General features: G+C 42.1%; 1 protein-coding gene across 4 annotated transcripts in view; it reads right to left on the bottom strand.

The window, feature by feature from the left end:
* Nucleotides 1–13995, bottom strand: part of grin1b (glutamate receptor, ionotropic, N-methyl D-aspartate 1b) — a 59779-nt gene that overhangs the window by 19512 nt on the left and 26272 nt on the right. For 2 of the 4 annotated variants that reach the window (XM_055920517.1, XM_055920520.1), the window contains exons 4-15: nt 12537–12599; nt 11774–11871; nt 11276–11397; nt 10471–10645; nt 9142–9286; nt 8776–8862; nt 4944–5082; nt 4688–4815; nt 3917–4081; nt 3668–3786; nt 1333–1445; nt 905–1053 (exon numbers count right to left, since the gene is read on the bottom strand). In XM_055920517.1, coding sequence (XP_055776492.1) covers nt 905–1053; nt 1333–1445; nt 3668–3786; nt 3917–4081; nt 4688–4815; nt 4944–5082; nt 8776–8862; nt 9142–9286; nt 10471–10645; nt 11276–11397; nt 11774–11871; nt 12537–12599 — 1503 coding nt within the window. The remainder of the gene's footprint in view (nt 1–904; nt 1054–1332; nt 1446–3667; nt 3787–3916; nt 4082–4687; nt 4816–4943; nt 5083–8775; nt 8863–9141; nt 9287–10470; nt 10646–11275; nt 11398–11773; nt 11872–12536; nt 12600–13995) is intronic. The other 2 variants (XM_055920519.1, XM_055920521.1) reach the window with 1 other exon arrangement.

Here is a 13995-nt window from a genome sequence, read left to right on the forward strand (position 1 = left end):
CAGGCCTTTATGGTAGAGTGGACAGACGGAAGCCACTCCTCAGTAAAAGGCACATGACAGCCCACTAGGAGTTTCCAAAAGGCACCTAAAGACTCTCAGACCATCAGAAACAAAATTCTCTTGTCTGATGAAACCAAGATTGAACTCTTTGGCCTGAAAGCCAAGCGTCACATCGGGAGAAAACCTAGCCCTATCCCTACGGTGAAGCATGGTGGTGTCAGAATCATGCTGTTGGGATGTTTTTCAGCAGCGGGGATTGGGAGACTAGTCAGGATCGAGGAAAAGATGAACGGAGCAAAGTACAGAGAGATCCTTGATGAAAAATTGTATACCCAATTTAGGTTACTGCCCCTTTAAGAGATACAATATTTTGTACCCTATGTTGTGATTCTCATCAAATATGTTGTTGTCTTCACACACAATTCAAACCCCACAATAGAATAAACAGCTCTTAGCCTATAGATCACATTTTGCAAACAAATCATCTTGAAGTAATAACACACATATTGGAATTTCTGTGAATCCTTGATAATCCTTAATCAATATCCAAAAACAGCACATGTTTTGCCCACGAACCTACACACCTTCTCTTTTTTTTTGGCCCAAATGTGAAGGGTTATGGCAGGGGAAATGGTGTGGCAGCAGTCTAGTGTGTGGTGCAGGAATAATGACAAGTGAACCTGGGGAGATTTGTGTTCACATTGCCCTAAAAAAGGCAAATGCGCCACGGAATTCAAGTGAACCGAACCCAGACCACCTCTCGAGATGGTTTCAGTTCGGTTCAATTCAGGGACTCTTTTGAGGTCACACTGCACCAAAAATTACTGCTTTCATTACCGAGTTCAAAAAAATTGACTGAAAAGGACCAAGTGTGAAATCACCCTTAGTGTGTGTGTGTGCTCACCCTGGGGTCATTGATGCCGGTGATGCGCTCCTCAGGCCGGTCCAACACTAGGAAGGCTGCCAAATTGGCTGTGTAGGATGCCACAATGATCATGGCAAATCCAGCCCACACCATACCTAAGATCCTTGCTGAAAAGCTCCGGGGTGCTCCTACAAACACAATCACAAACACAAATATAGTCACTCAGTTAACAGCAGCCAATTTCAATGTCCACTTGAATAGGTAGTCTACAAAGATCCTATTGAATTACTATATACTGTATGTTTCTATTAATAAATTACAATATTCTATACAGTATGTAATTTCTACGAGGTAGTCTGCATCTGAAGTGAAAGCCTATTCCTATATACAGTAGTCCACTTGGTGCTATCTAGGGATTAGGGTACCATTTCAGACACATACATAGACTTAGGCCAGTTGATATTTACCTTCTCCTATCCCGGAGTTCAAAAGGACCCCCCAAGAGAACCACATGGCGGAGGATAAGGTGAGGGCGTCCTCTTCTTCTTCTTCACTATTCACTTTAAACCTTCCAAATGGGCTGCGGTGCACACAAAACACATGTGAGCTCAGGTCTCTTTCAAGACACCAAACCTCTAACCTATCCCACTGGATACAAACTGGTTGAATCAACGTTGTTTCCACTTAATTTCAACAACAAAAATATTTTTCCTTCTGAACAAAATGTGGAAAACTGATTGGATATGCAAAAAGTAATCAACATAAATCCAATGACAAGGTTCAAATCTTTGTTGAATTCACTTTGAATTGACGGTACAGAGTCAATGTGCGGCGGCACCAATGTCGAGGTAATTGAGGTAATATGTACATGTAGGTAGAGTGGGGGGGCAATGCAAATAGTCTGGGTAGTCATTTGATTATATGTTCAGGAGTCTTATGGCTTGGGGGTTGAAGCTGTTTAGAAGCCTCTTAGACCTAGACTTGGCACTCCGGTACTGCTTGCCGTTCGGTAGCAGAGAGAACAGTCTATGACTAGGGTGGCTGAAGTCTTTGACAATTTTTAGGGCCTTCCTCTGACACCGCCTGGTATAGAGGTCCTGGATGGCAGGAAGCTTGGCCCCGGTGATGTACTGGGACGTACAGTATGTACTACCCTCGGAGGCCGAGCAGTTGCCATACTAAGCAGTGGTGCAACCTGTCAGGATGCTCTCGATGGTGCAGATGTAAAACCTTTTGAGGATCTGAGGACCCATGCCAAATATTTTCAGTCTCCTGAGGAGGAATAGGTTTTGTCGTGTCCTCTTCACGACTGTCTTGATGTGCTTGGACCATGTTAGTTTGTTGGTGTGGACGCCAAGGAACTTGACGCTCTCAACCTGCTCCATTACAGCCCCGTCAGTGAGAATGGGGGCGTGCTCGGTCCTCATTTTCCTGTTGTCCATAATCATATCCTTTGTCTTGATCACGTTGAGGGAGAGGTTGTTGTCCTGGCACCACACAGTCAAGTCTCTGACCTCCTCCCAATAGGCTGTCTCATCGTTGTCGGTGATCAGGCCTACCATTGTTGTGTCATCGGCAAACTTAATGATGGTGTTGGAGTCGTGCCTGGCCATGCAGTCATGAGGGAACAGGGAGTACAGGAGGCGACTGAGCACGCACCCCTGAGGGGCCCCCGTGTTGAGGATCAGTGTGGCGAATGTGTTCTTACCTACCCTTACCACCTGGGGTGGCCTGTCAGGAAGTCCAGGATCCAGTTGCAGAGGGAGGTGTTTAGTCCCAGGGTCCTTAGCTTAGTGATGAGCTTTGAGGGCACTATGGTGTTGAATGCTGAGCTGTAGTCAATGAATAGCATTCTCACATATGTGTTCCTTTTGTCCAGGTGGGAAAGGGCAGTGTGGAGTGCAATAGAGATTGCATCATCTGTGGATCTGTTGAGTCGGTATGCAAATTGTAGTGGATCTAGGGTTTCTGGGATAATGGTGTTGATGTGAGCCATGACCAGCCTTTCAAAGCATTTCATGGCTACAGACGTGAGTTCTACGGGTCGGTAGTCATTTAGGTAGTTACCTTAGTGTTCTTTGGCACAGGATGGTCTGCTTGAAACATGTTGGTATTACAGACTCAGACATGGAGAGGTTGAAAATGTTAGTGAAGACACTTGCCAGTTGGACCGCGCATGCTCGGAGTACACATCCTGGTTATCCGTCTGTGAATGTTGACCTGTTTAAAGCTCTTACTCACATCGGCTGCGGAGAGCGTGATCACACTGTCGGCCAGAACAGCTGATGCTCTCATGTATGTTTCAGTGTTACTTGCCTCGAAGCGAGCATAGAAGTTATTTAACTTGTCTGGTAGGCTCATGTCACTGGGCAGCTCTCAGCTGTGCTTCCCTTTGTAGTCTGTAATAGTTTGCAAGCGCTGCCACATCCGACGAGCGTCAGAGACGTTGAGCTGACGTCTGTCCCCAGTGGGATGTCAGTGCAGTTCTTTATTTCACGTGCCTGTGTTGTGTTAAGTTTCACTTGCCACAGACATAAACAATTATTTCAGCTGTTCATTACAAATGCACGGGGAACCTGTGGCATAGGAAATGTATGGGGAATTTCCTGATCCTATGTGGCTCAATTGGTTAAGTATGGCACTTGCAACGCTAGGATCATGTGTTTGATTCCCGCTGGGTCCACCCATATGAAAATGTATGCATGACTGTAAGTAGCATTTGATAAAAGTGGCTGCTAAAAGGCCTATATTATTATTAATGTGATCAGGTTATTACTGTACACAGACATGTCGTTGTTTTACCTGAACCGGTCTAATAGGTAGAGCATCACCGCCACCACATGGACCGATAGACCCACCAGCAGCCACAGGGTGCTCTGAAAGGGCTGCATGAACGAATCCAAAGTACTGCGTGGTATTTCCTACAGTCAAACAACAGCCAGTGACTCATTCACTCTACTGTGAGTAGTACTATACTGGGTCATAGTTGTAGGAAGAAAACAATAGCTTCAATGGGTGCCTGTCTGAGCAGCAGGAGTAAGAGCAGCATACCTTTTTCACGAGGATGGTAAGCCCCTGGTACTTAAAGGGTTTTGAGAACTCGATGTACTGGGCGCGTTCGTTGTTGATCGTGAGCGGAGCCACAATCATGTCTGCCAGGCCACCCAGGAGTTCTCCCATCATTCCATTCCACTCCTTCTTGTTGCTGTTGTTTACCTGATATAGAAAGAGAGGGGCATCCACTGCATACTTAATCGACATTTCCAAACCTGATTGATGCTTGGATCAGCCAAAAACGGTTTGATCACGAATGCGATCCTACAATTATATAAGATGTCGGACTAAATTGCACTTTAGCATTATGCACATAACCTGTACATGTACCCTTATATTATTGCAGTTAGCAAAGATTTTGCCTACTGGACAATTTTTTAAATATCCATTCATTATCTGTTGTTGTTGTTTTTCAATTGGTGATTTTGTCTAGAAAAACATTGCCCTTTCGCAGCCTACACAGTATACAGACAAAATTAAATCAAATCGAATGAACTGGTCTGTCATTTGTGGGTCCCAATAAAGTCATTAAATATGAACTGTGGTGAAGGTGGAAGATAACACCCAGGAATACACATTGATTGTCATTTCATATGTGGTAGTCCATACTATACCACACATGTAGCCAGTACTGCACTGCATCGAGTGTTGCATGTTCTGCATTTCTCTGTGTGATAATAAAGATTACCTTGAACCTTGAGGATGGTATTCCATAGCACAAGGGGGTTCGGTTCTAAAGCTACAGAACCATATGATCATCTTACTTACCCGCTCCTGTGTACCAAACTTCCCATCAGCCACCAGATGAACCTCATAGGTGAAGTTCATGGTATCTGCTAGTTTAATCAAGAGGTCAATGCAAAAGCCGTAGCAGCATTGGGGTACTATAGGCTGTCCTATAATGGACAAACGACAAACACAAAATCAAAAAAATTATATTGAGAGCAAATCAACATATACAGCCAATACAGACTGACACTATACTGAACTAGTACTTGTGTATATCCTGTGGCTGTCTTATTACCTGGGATGGTTCCATTGGGGCCAGTGCATATAACTTTCTGGACATCTTTAAGTCCATTTACAGTTTTTTCTTTTTGGCAAGTTCCATCACTTGTTGTGGGTTGGACATAGACAAATGGCTCCTGATGAATGGTTACTATCTGTGAACAATAGAGAAGGACACGTATGGCGCCAGCACATTTTGGCACACAGACATTCAACACAAGGAACAAGTGCTTGGGTGTATGCATTAGTGCACACCGTAGCCATTTTTTTTGCCACAGAAAACGTTTTCAACAGAAACAATTGGACAAATTCAGGTAGGTCCCTCCCCGTTTCTAGCCATTTGGTTCCTAGTGAATACACCCCCAGTCACTTAGATATAATATTAACATGGCATAAGTCATGGCAAAATGTGTAGAATTGCAGGAAATTTGCTTTTAAAACTGCAAAAGAAATCTCCCCAACCCATGGCAAAATGTGTAATATTGCAGGAAATTATCTTTAAAACTGCACACAAAAAAAGTTATGTAAAGCAAACATATTTGTTTACCTTTTGCTAAGGGACAGATTGCAATTTACTGGGGGGGAGGGTTTTCCAAAATAGGGGAGGGTTGTCAAATGTATTTTTTTTTGCTTTGGGGAGGGTTGTGTTTTTTTGGGGGGGGGGCACATTGGAGGGTAGTGCATTATTTTACCTGGTTTACATGATCTAGTTGCAGGTTTTACTATATAACTAGCCACATTTACTCATCTGCTTGCATGCACCTCCCCTATATCAAGGTGTTTTGGTAGTTCCCTTAAGCACTACGCTTTTTTCCTTGTGCTAACTTTTACAATACCACAGGTCAGTATAGTCTACCAGTCTAACGATCCATCCTGCCCTCTATCATAGTGACAATAATGCTAGGTGGATCGTTTGTGCAGATCTGGTATAGGCTAACGAGCAATCATACCACACATAAAAGCATTCAAAGCTGCATACATTTTCAATATGAAACCACAAGTACAAATAGGAATACCTAAAAGGCAGTGGAGATGCAAGATGCATCATTGTGCAGGAAAGCAGACATGACAAACAGCTCAACAAGCTCCCCTATTGATTTTGTTTTGGGGCAATATAATTGCAGACTAGCCTACAACACCACAATGCAATAAATCCTTCCATTCTTGTTTTCAAGCGAGTACTAACTTCTACTCTAGGCTACAGTAAAAATGTCAGTTGAATAATGGCAGATTGTAATTTACATGTTTCATTCGATTTGGATCAGGCATAGTAGCAGGTCAGTCTGGCTGTATTTTTACTTCTGATTCTGAATGCGCTGTCAGTTGCAGATCATCATTCTCCCAAGTCATCCTATAATAATGTGTCCACATATGCTCCCGCAGGCCAATTTATTCAGAAGAGCTTAACACACGCTCTGCCTCCTCTCCAATCCGAGCGGCTATTCTTTGCGCACATAGAAGCTAAAGCTTCAATATGGCCTTAATATTTATAATTACACTTTTAAAATGTATTACCTTTTATATGTGCCAGAAACACAACCAGTCACACATTTTTCATCTGAGTAGGCTTCTTCAAAAGTATCCTGTAGGCCAGTACATGTTCATCACAAACATAAATTCCAGCATCTTCAAAATGGCTTGATAATAACCAGGTTTCCATCCAACCTTTTAATGTGAGTAAAGTAGCCTAACATGTCAGATAAAAAAATGTCACATCATGAGAAAGCAGGCAGTTTATTAGGCTACAGATGAAATAATGTATTAATAACTTCACAGGGTGGTGAAAGTGCACAGTGATGATGTTGATGCTCCTTTCAATAAATATCTAGGGTTTTATTCTGGCGAAATGAGGATCGATGCTTGGCTGCCATTTGACAAATAGAAATGATCTCGTACTTTTATCCATAATAATCTCATCATGTAGTAGGCTGTACCTGCACTGTATCTGCAAGCTGTTGGTTAGAGCGAACATACCAATACCAGTGTAGACACAATCGCTATACCTATATACACATTTTTTTGTGACAAACCATCAGTAGGCCAAAATGCTAATATATTTTATATTAATATCATACAGTGGGCAAGCCTATAGGCCTATGCATGCAAAACCCTAATGAATTTAGAGCTACAATCTCTGACAGCTGAACCTTGATGGGGACAATTATTGTTCTAGGAAAGTAGCCTAAAAAGAAAACGAAAAAAAAGGCTGTGAAGTTTTGCATGTGCATCGTAGCCCAATGAATAGTGTTTTTATAATTTGTTATAATCTGTTTTTAAGGACACGTAAATGTGTCAAATTTGTGTCAATTTTTTTTGTCTGTATCTTTGTAACTGTATATGTATTTATGTAAAATAAAATAAGTCCCAGACGTTATTGTGCAATTTCGGTCACTTAAAAAATATTTCTGTATATTTATATATGTATTTTTTTAACTGTTGAAATCAATCAATCCAAATGACTCAAGAGGGAGCCCCACGGCACTTGATTTGGGCCGGGTTCGGACTTGCCACGCTGGAAAACCAGGGAATTTATTGAAAGTTCCAGGAATTTTGCAACCCTAGTTGCACCATTGTTCTTACATAATATAACCATATGCAATTTCAGTAGCACATGTCTTAGAGTGATGGACTGTCCCATCCCCGCGGCCTCAGCAACAGATTAGTCCACGAGACAGGCGCGAATCAGGCGGATGTATTGTGCACCATGAAAAATATATATATTTGCCATTGTTCAACTAAAGACATCTCAGTCGACCAAAATTGGGTCAGCCCTAGTAGGGAGGGATGTATTTTTATTTTTGTCGAGATTGACATAGTCTATTATTGTGGTGTTGAACAGGCAAATCGTCATTTTGAAGTGCCCAAAATATCCTTTGTTCATTGGTTGTGTGGTGCACTGGCACAGAAACCTGTTGGCGGGACAATTTGTTCCATATATTTTATATAATTATAAATATGGCATCAAAATGTGGAAAATCATTGTCTGCAGCTGCTTTTGATCATAGTGTAATGAAACAGTTAGGGAGAGTGATCTCTCCGCAGTGGTCAGCGAACCCTCAACCTTCTGGCCCATAAAGCATGCTAAAGTAGAAAAGTTGATATCAACGTTTTTTTTATGACACCTTGAGTTGACCAGTCCCCTCAGTGAATATAAATCTGTCCCTAATAAAATACTTTTTATGCTAACAGATCCCTCTGTACATATTCAATTATAGTTTTTAATCCCTGTTATGTCTTGATCTGTTTCACCTGTCCTTGTGATTGTCTCTATCCCCCTACAGGTGTCGCCCATCTTCCCTTGGGTATTTATACCTGTTTTGTTCAAGTCAACCAGCAGTTAGTCTCTGCTCCTGCTTTTCCCCAGTCTCTCTTTTTCTCATCATCCTGGTTTAGACCCTTGCCTGTCCTGACTCTTAGCCTGCCTGCCGTCAGGTTCCTTTGCTCCTACTCTGGATTATCGACCCCTGCCTGCCTTGACCTGTTGTTTGCCTGCCCGTGTTGTTACAATAAACATTGTTACTTCACACAGTCTGCACTTGGGTCTTACCTTGATTACTGATAATCCCGGTGCTGAGTTAATGTGTAGAAGCAAATTGTATAGCTAATAGGCTATGTGTTTGTAGATCGACTGAGGTGAATGAAGCTTCAGCAATCAATGTGATAATGGCAGGGTTAATTTTTGCTTGTTTTTGCTGTTCTCCTAATAGCATTTTAGAGTTAAGTTAAATTAAACTTTCCAAAAATGTATTGAATGGTGGGGATAAAGACCACTTCCACTTCCCCTCCCCCTCCAGACCTCACTAAAACTCAGATCCTGGCTACGGCCATGTGCTGGACGTAGTTGCTACCTTTAGTCTGGTAGACATCTGGTATCCTCTTGGCTTCTCCGTCTCTCCTCCTGGCCAAATGATCTTCCTCTGCGGATTCATCACCACCTACAAAACCAAAGAAATAGAATGGCTAGAATGGGAAAAAGTAATTCAGACAGTACAATCATATGGCACGCTAATTTAATTGGGCTAGTCATTTCACCTCTATGTACAAACCACCCCAAATATTAATGTTCCCCATACAACTTGGTTTTATATATTTGATAATAACACAAGCACAAAATGATAGCACCAAAGCATAATTACTTAACGTAACACTTAATTTTAAAAATACTGTATTATGTACAACTGGTAACATAAAACATTTAATAAAAACCACCGTACTTGGGTGCCATTGAAAATGCCCACTTGCACCAGCCTGGTCTTTTGGTAGTTGAGGATGCTATAGGTAGCAAACCGCCTGTCACCATCGTCATTAAACTCAATGCGTCCTGTCAGGCCATCTGGGTACTTGGATGACATCAGCACTCTAGAGTCCAGCGGGGAGATCGGAGGGATGGCATCATCAGACAAATCATCCCAATATGACATGATGGGCTTGGTTGATGAGAGGGGGTGAGATGGGAGATTGAAAACAATGAGAATGGAGGGTGGGGATGGGGGATGTTTTTGAAACGATAATGCAACGCATTTCGAATGAAGTGTGTGTTCATCAATTCAATCTGGAGTGCCAGAGTGCACTCAAAGTGCGCTCTGTGCATTTGTAAATTCAGAATGTTGTCAGATTGTCCATACATAAATTCATAGCGTTTTGCTCTTGGAGTGTTCAGAGAACACACTCAACGCTCTGGCCGAGGATTAGGTTTGATGCGAGCATTCTGACCACACAACAGCAGTCAAGAACCCAAGCTAACTGGTTATGGTTGGCTAGCTTGCTAGCTACTTCCAGACACAAATGAGAGAACACCACACTCTGACCATTTTACTAGCCCTAGCAGAACTGGTTTGGCTGATTTCATGTTATCCAGAGCGTTGGTGACTGTAACTGTGTGGCTGGCAACAACGTTTACTGACACCGGCCATATTCAACGGGTGTTGAGCATTCGTAAATGAATCAGTTATTCTGCTCTCTGGCACACTCAGGCGAGAGTAGATAGCCAAAGTGAATTTACAAACGCACCCTAAGTCCTCTGATGTAGAATCCTCTATCCCCTTAATTCTGAGTTCTGTCTATGTAGTCTTGCCAAAAGCCAGACACTAAATTTTGGAGGCAAAGGCAAAGGAAGGCAAAGGAAATGCAATTCGAGATGTACCCACCAAGGCTAGCCCAACCCGACTTGAATTTGACCTGTATGGCCTAAATGCCAATGAAAACTAAGCTTAATTTCTCAGAGAATGCACAATAAAACAGGGATGATTTTCAGGGGTCTGACTTGGTCCACTTCCAATTAGAACTGCTCAGAAAGGAGGCCTTGTTTTCAGGCTGCCCTCCCTCCCCTGTCTCCCAGCAACCTCAGGTGCCTGGGCCAGCATGTTCAGTTTTATGTTTTGGCCCTTGTCTAATGCTTGTCATACTGAGGACCATACAGGACTGTTCTGGTTATATTCTGGTTATTTCAAGCTGACTCAGACCTACTTCTGACTGTGTGAAAAAAACAAAAACAAAAAAAATTGTGTTTGTTTAGTTACTCTCACTATTACTTGTGGCCTTACCGTTTGAAGAGCGGTCCAGTCCTCCAGATGTTTGTGTTGCCTACACAGCCGCGAGGCGGTTCTGTGATGTTCTCCTTCTCAAAGAGCTCCTGGATGGACTGTGCCACCACGGCCACGGCATCGTTGATATGCGCCGACTCGTTCTTGCCGTTGATGAGCTGAAGGCCGAGCAAGCCTGACCAGTCAACAAAATCACAGTTTTAGAGAAGCACTCAACACGAGATGGCTAATATTAGGCCATGAACAATAAACTTGCTTATATGGAAACAACAAGTACCTATTAAGGATAGGAGTTAGGTTGGGGATGACACTGTTCAGAACATCGGTTAGGGCAAAGTGAGCATGTTGAAGTGAAGGTTATGTACAGACGTGTCATACATGTAGCCAGGTTTAAAAAAATGCAGTTGTAGCTTACCATCGGCTTTCTGTTACACTTCAATGTGGGGGTAGCAACACACTTTTTCTAAATTAGCTTATGAGAGCCAGACACTCATATTAATGGGAATTCAAAGCAATGTAGAATACCAAAACCTCTATTTCATTTGTTGTCTACTGAAAAAAACACACAAAATAAAAATGGAACAAACAAAAGATGTTAGACATTTAAAGCACAGTACAATGAGAAATCACTTGTTTTAAACCTTTAAACAAACAAATGTTTAAACGTTCAAACATTCAATGTATTACACACCACACTGATTTGCCGATGAGGATAAAACATTTGAATAATAAAGCAATGTGGCCAGCATGACCGATCTGTCGCACAGTCTGTGAGAGAGGCATAGGGTATAGGAGCAGGACATACCATCTGGTGCTTCACTCAAAGCTTTACCAGACATCTCCCTCTCTCCAACCAGCCACACGTAGCCAGAGCCCGTCATGTTGAGCTGGCGCGCAGCTTTGTAGACCGACGCCGCTTCGTCCTCGCTACAGTCAGATACACATCATTACCACAATGGCAGCTCCAGTCAATCCCCAGTGACTACACCAAGAGTACAATATATGTCAATGTTTATTTTGCTCGGTGGAATAAATGGTGAGTTCATCCAAAATGTACTGGACCACTACTGGCCAGGGTACCAATAACATAGGGACACAGTATATTTGTGTTTTCATTGTTAATATATTATTATTATATTAATATGATATAATATATACTGCATGTATGTAACCTGTATTACTATATACTACTACTGTATAATGATGTCATTGAGTCCTGGTGGCCTCATAATAAAGACATGTGTCTGTGTGGTATATGAGGTTTAGAGGTATAGTGCAGTGAGGGATGTAGATGGGAGCTGACCTGGCAGAGAGGATGATGACGCGAGCCTCCAGGTCCTTGGCCTCCAGCAGCATGGATGTCAGGTTGGTGTCTTGGCTGAACAGGAGAACTTTCTCTGCCTGCAGTTAGGGGACAAAATTAGCAAGGAGGAGAAGGACTCAGCCCTGAACCATGCTGTCTTCAGCTCTTCTTTTTCATTTGGGGGGGGAGGGTGGAAGAAATGGAGAAAAAGGTTCCAAGATAATCTGTTTAACTGAAAAAAATCGAAGCTGGTAGGAAAAATTGTTCTGCATTTGTGCATGCAAACTGAGGGTTATCAAGACTCCAAAGAGGAACGTGCAAGTCAGAAGTAGAGGGAGAAGAAGATTGATGCAACCGCAAATCAAAGTGGTGGAGGAAGGGAGGAGGGTGGTGGTGGTTTCTTTCCCAAAGAACAAAAGAAGAAGGAAATGCTGCAGAAAGGTAGGAGGTGCCATCTGGATTGTGCCTGTCCCACACGTCCAGATCTCCACAAACTTTGTCAAAGTAATAGACTTGCAATCTCCTTGGTTTGAACACATGCAACCCTTTACACAAAAATAAAAAAGGTTGGAGGGGGCATTTCATTTTGCTGAAAATATGCTAAAAACCCATTCTCGACTGAAATCATAAAAGAAAATGTAAAAAGACGTGCTACCAGGATAAGGATATCTCTGGAATCGGTTGTTGACTGTTTGACTTTCTAGTTTCTAGTGGCTACGTTCAGAGAATTGGTGGGCGGCGTGCATTGACCATGCAAGTATACCTTGGGTCCTCGCTTGTTGTCATAGGACAGTTGGTCGAGGTTTTCATAGTTCTTGTTTTTATTCTGATGAGTAATGTGCACAGAGAAAATATGCAGACACAGAAGGATATTATAAACAGTTATAAATGGTGTGCAGTAAAGCATTCCAACAAATCTCCACTTTTCTGCTTCAACTTGGGATTCCCAACACTGGGGCTTGCAAAAACATCAAAGGCCTGCTCACAGCATCACAGATTCCTTAGGTTTTAACTGTCTGACACAGGCATGCTCCACCATGGTGTTGTGGGAACCAAAAATATCCCCCAGCGACATTGCTCATTCAGTAGTCTATAGTCATTCTCAAACGGAAGGCCAATGGCAAATGCAGCAAGTTCACCAACGTATCTAACTGAAACAGCATTAATATCTAAATGTAGTATAATCAAATAGGACTGTAGGAAATGTATTAAGCTAATAGATTATCTGGAAATATTACGTCTTAGTGTTGCTCTTGGACAATTTTTCACAGATCCTGTATCTGAAAAGGCACCAGCCAGCAAGTTCTCTTCATTAGTATATTTTACTAAATATCCAAATTATGTTTCTCCCTTATTCCTCTTGAATTATTATTTTAAAATGTGTGTGTTGATATAATACAATAAGACATGCAGATGGTCTGTCTAGACACAAAGCTAAAGGCTACAAGAATGAAGTTCTCAGCAACAGCACTGAGTGCAGATTCCCTTAAATATTCATTAAATGCCACAAGGTTTGGAACCAGAGTCTTGGATCTTTGGATAAATCAGCTACATATAGTGTGTATATACTGTGTACATACAGTATATTGTGTATATACTATATATTGCGTATATACAGTAGTATTTAATTCCAATGGTATAAAAAGATCTGAAGATCCATAGCTTTAAAAGCTGTTCAGGTCTACAATGTAAACCCAATGATGTACACAAAACATAACAATAATAAATATAGTCTATATCTATGTGTGAAGATAATCATACATGATTTATATTAATGACATATTAGTTTGGCGTTGCTATACCTCCAAAATCACGTCAGTGTCACACCTCCCTTGGAGGTATGGAGAATTTTGTATTGCAAAAAAGGTTTGAATGGTCCGCTGGCTCCCAGCCCTCCCCCCACACGCCCGTAGAAGGGGTGCTGTGTGTTATGTGTATCACTGTTTTCCGTCCGGGTAGTTGTAACCTATGCTAGTTTCAAGTGCTAGTGTGGCCGACAGTCTGCGGTTTAAGTTTATTGAAAATGAAAGTGGATTACACTGGTAAAGTCAAATGTCACATACTTTTAATGTGGGGCTATGACAGTCAATTGCAAATGTCTCTTATCTCACCACCACTAATGAGATGGGTGTGCTTCACGCATGTCGCGTTGGAGCTTCTCAAAGTCAGGGGGCGTGGTCGACAGTACACACCTCATCTCTGCTGTCACATCCACCCTGGAT

The sequence above is a fragment of the Salvelinus fontinalis genome, chromosome 4, assembly GCF_029448725.1.
Source record: "Salvelinus fontinalis isolate EN_2023a chromosome 4, ASM2944872v1, whole genome shotgun sequence".
In the NCBI taxonomy this organism is placed as follows: Eukaryota; Metazoa; Chordata; class Actinopteri; order Salmoniformes; family Salmonidae; genus Salvelinus; species Salvelinus fontinalis.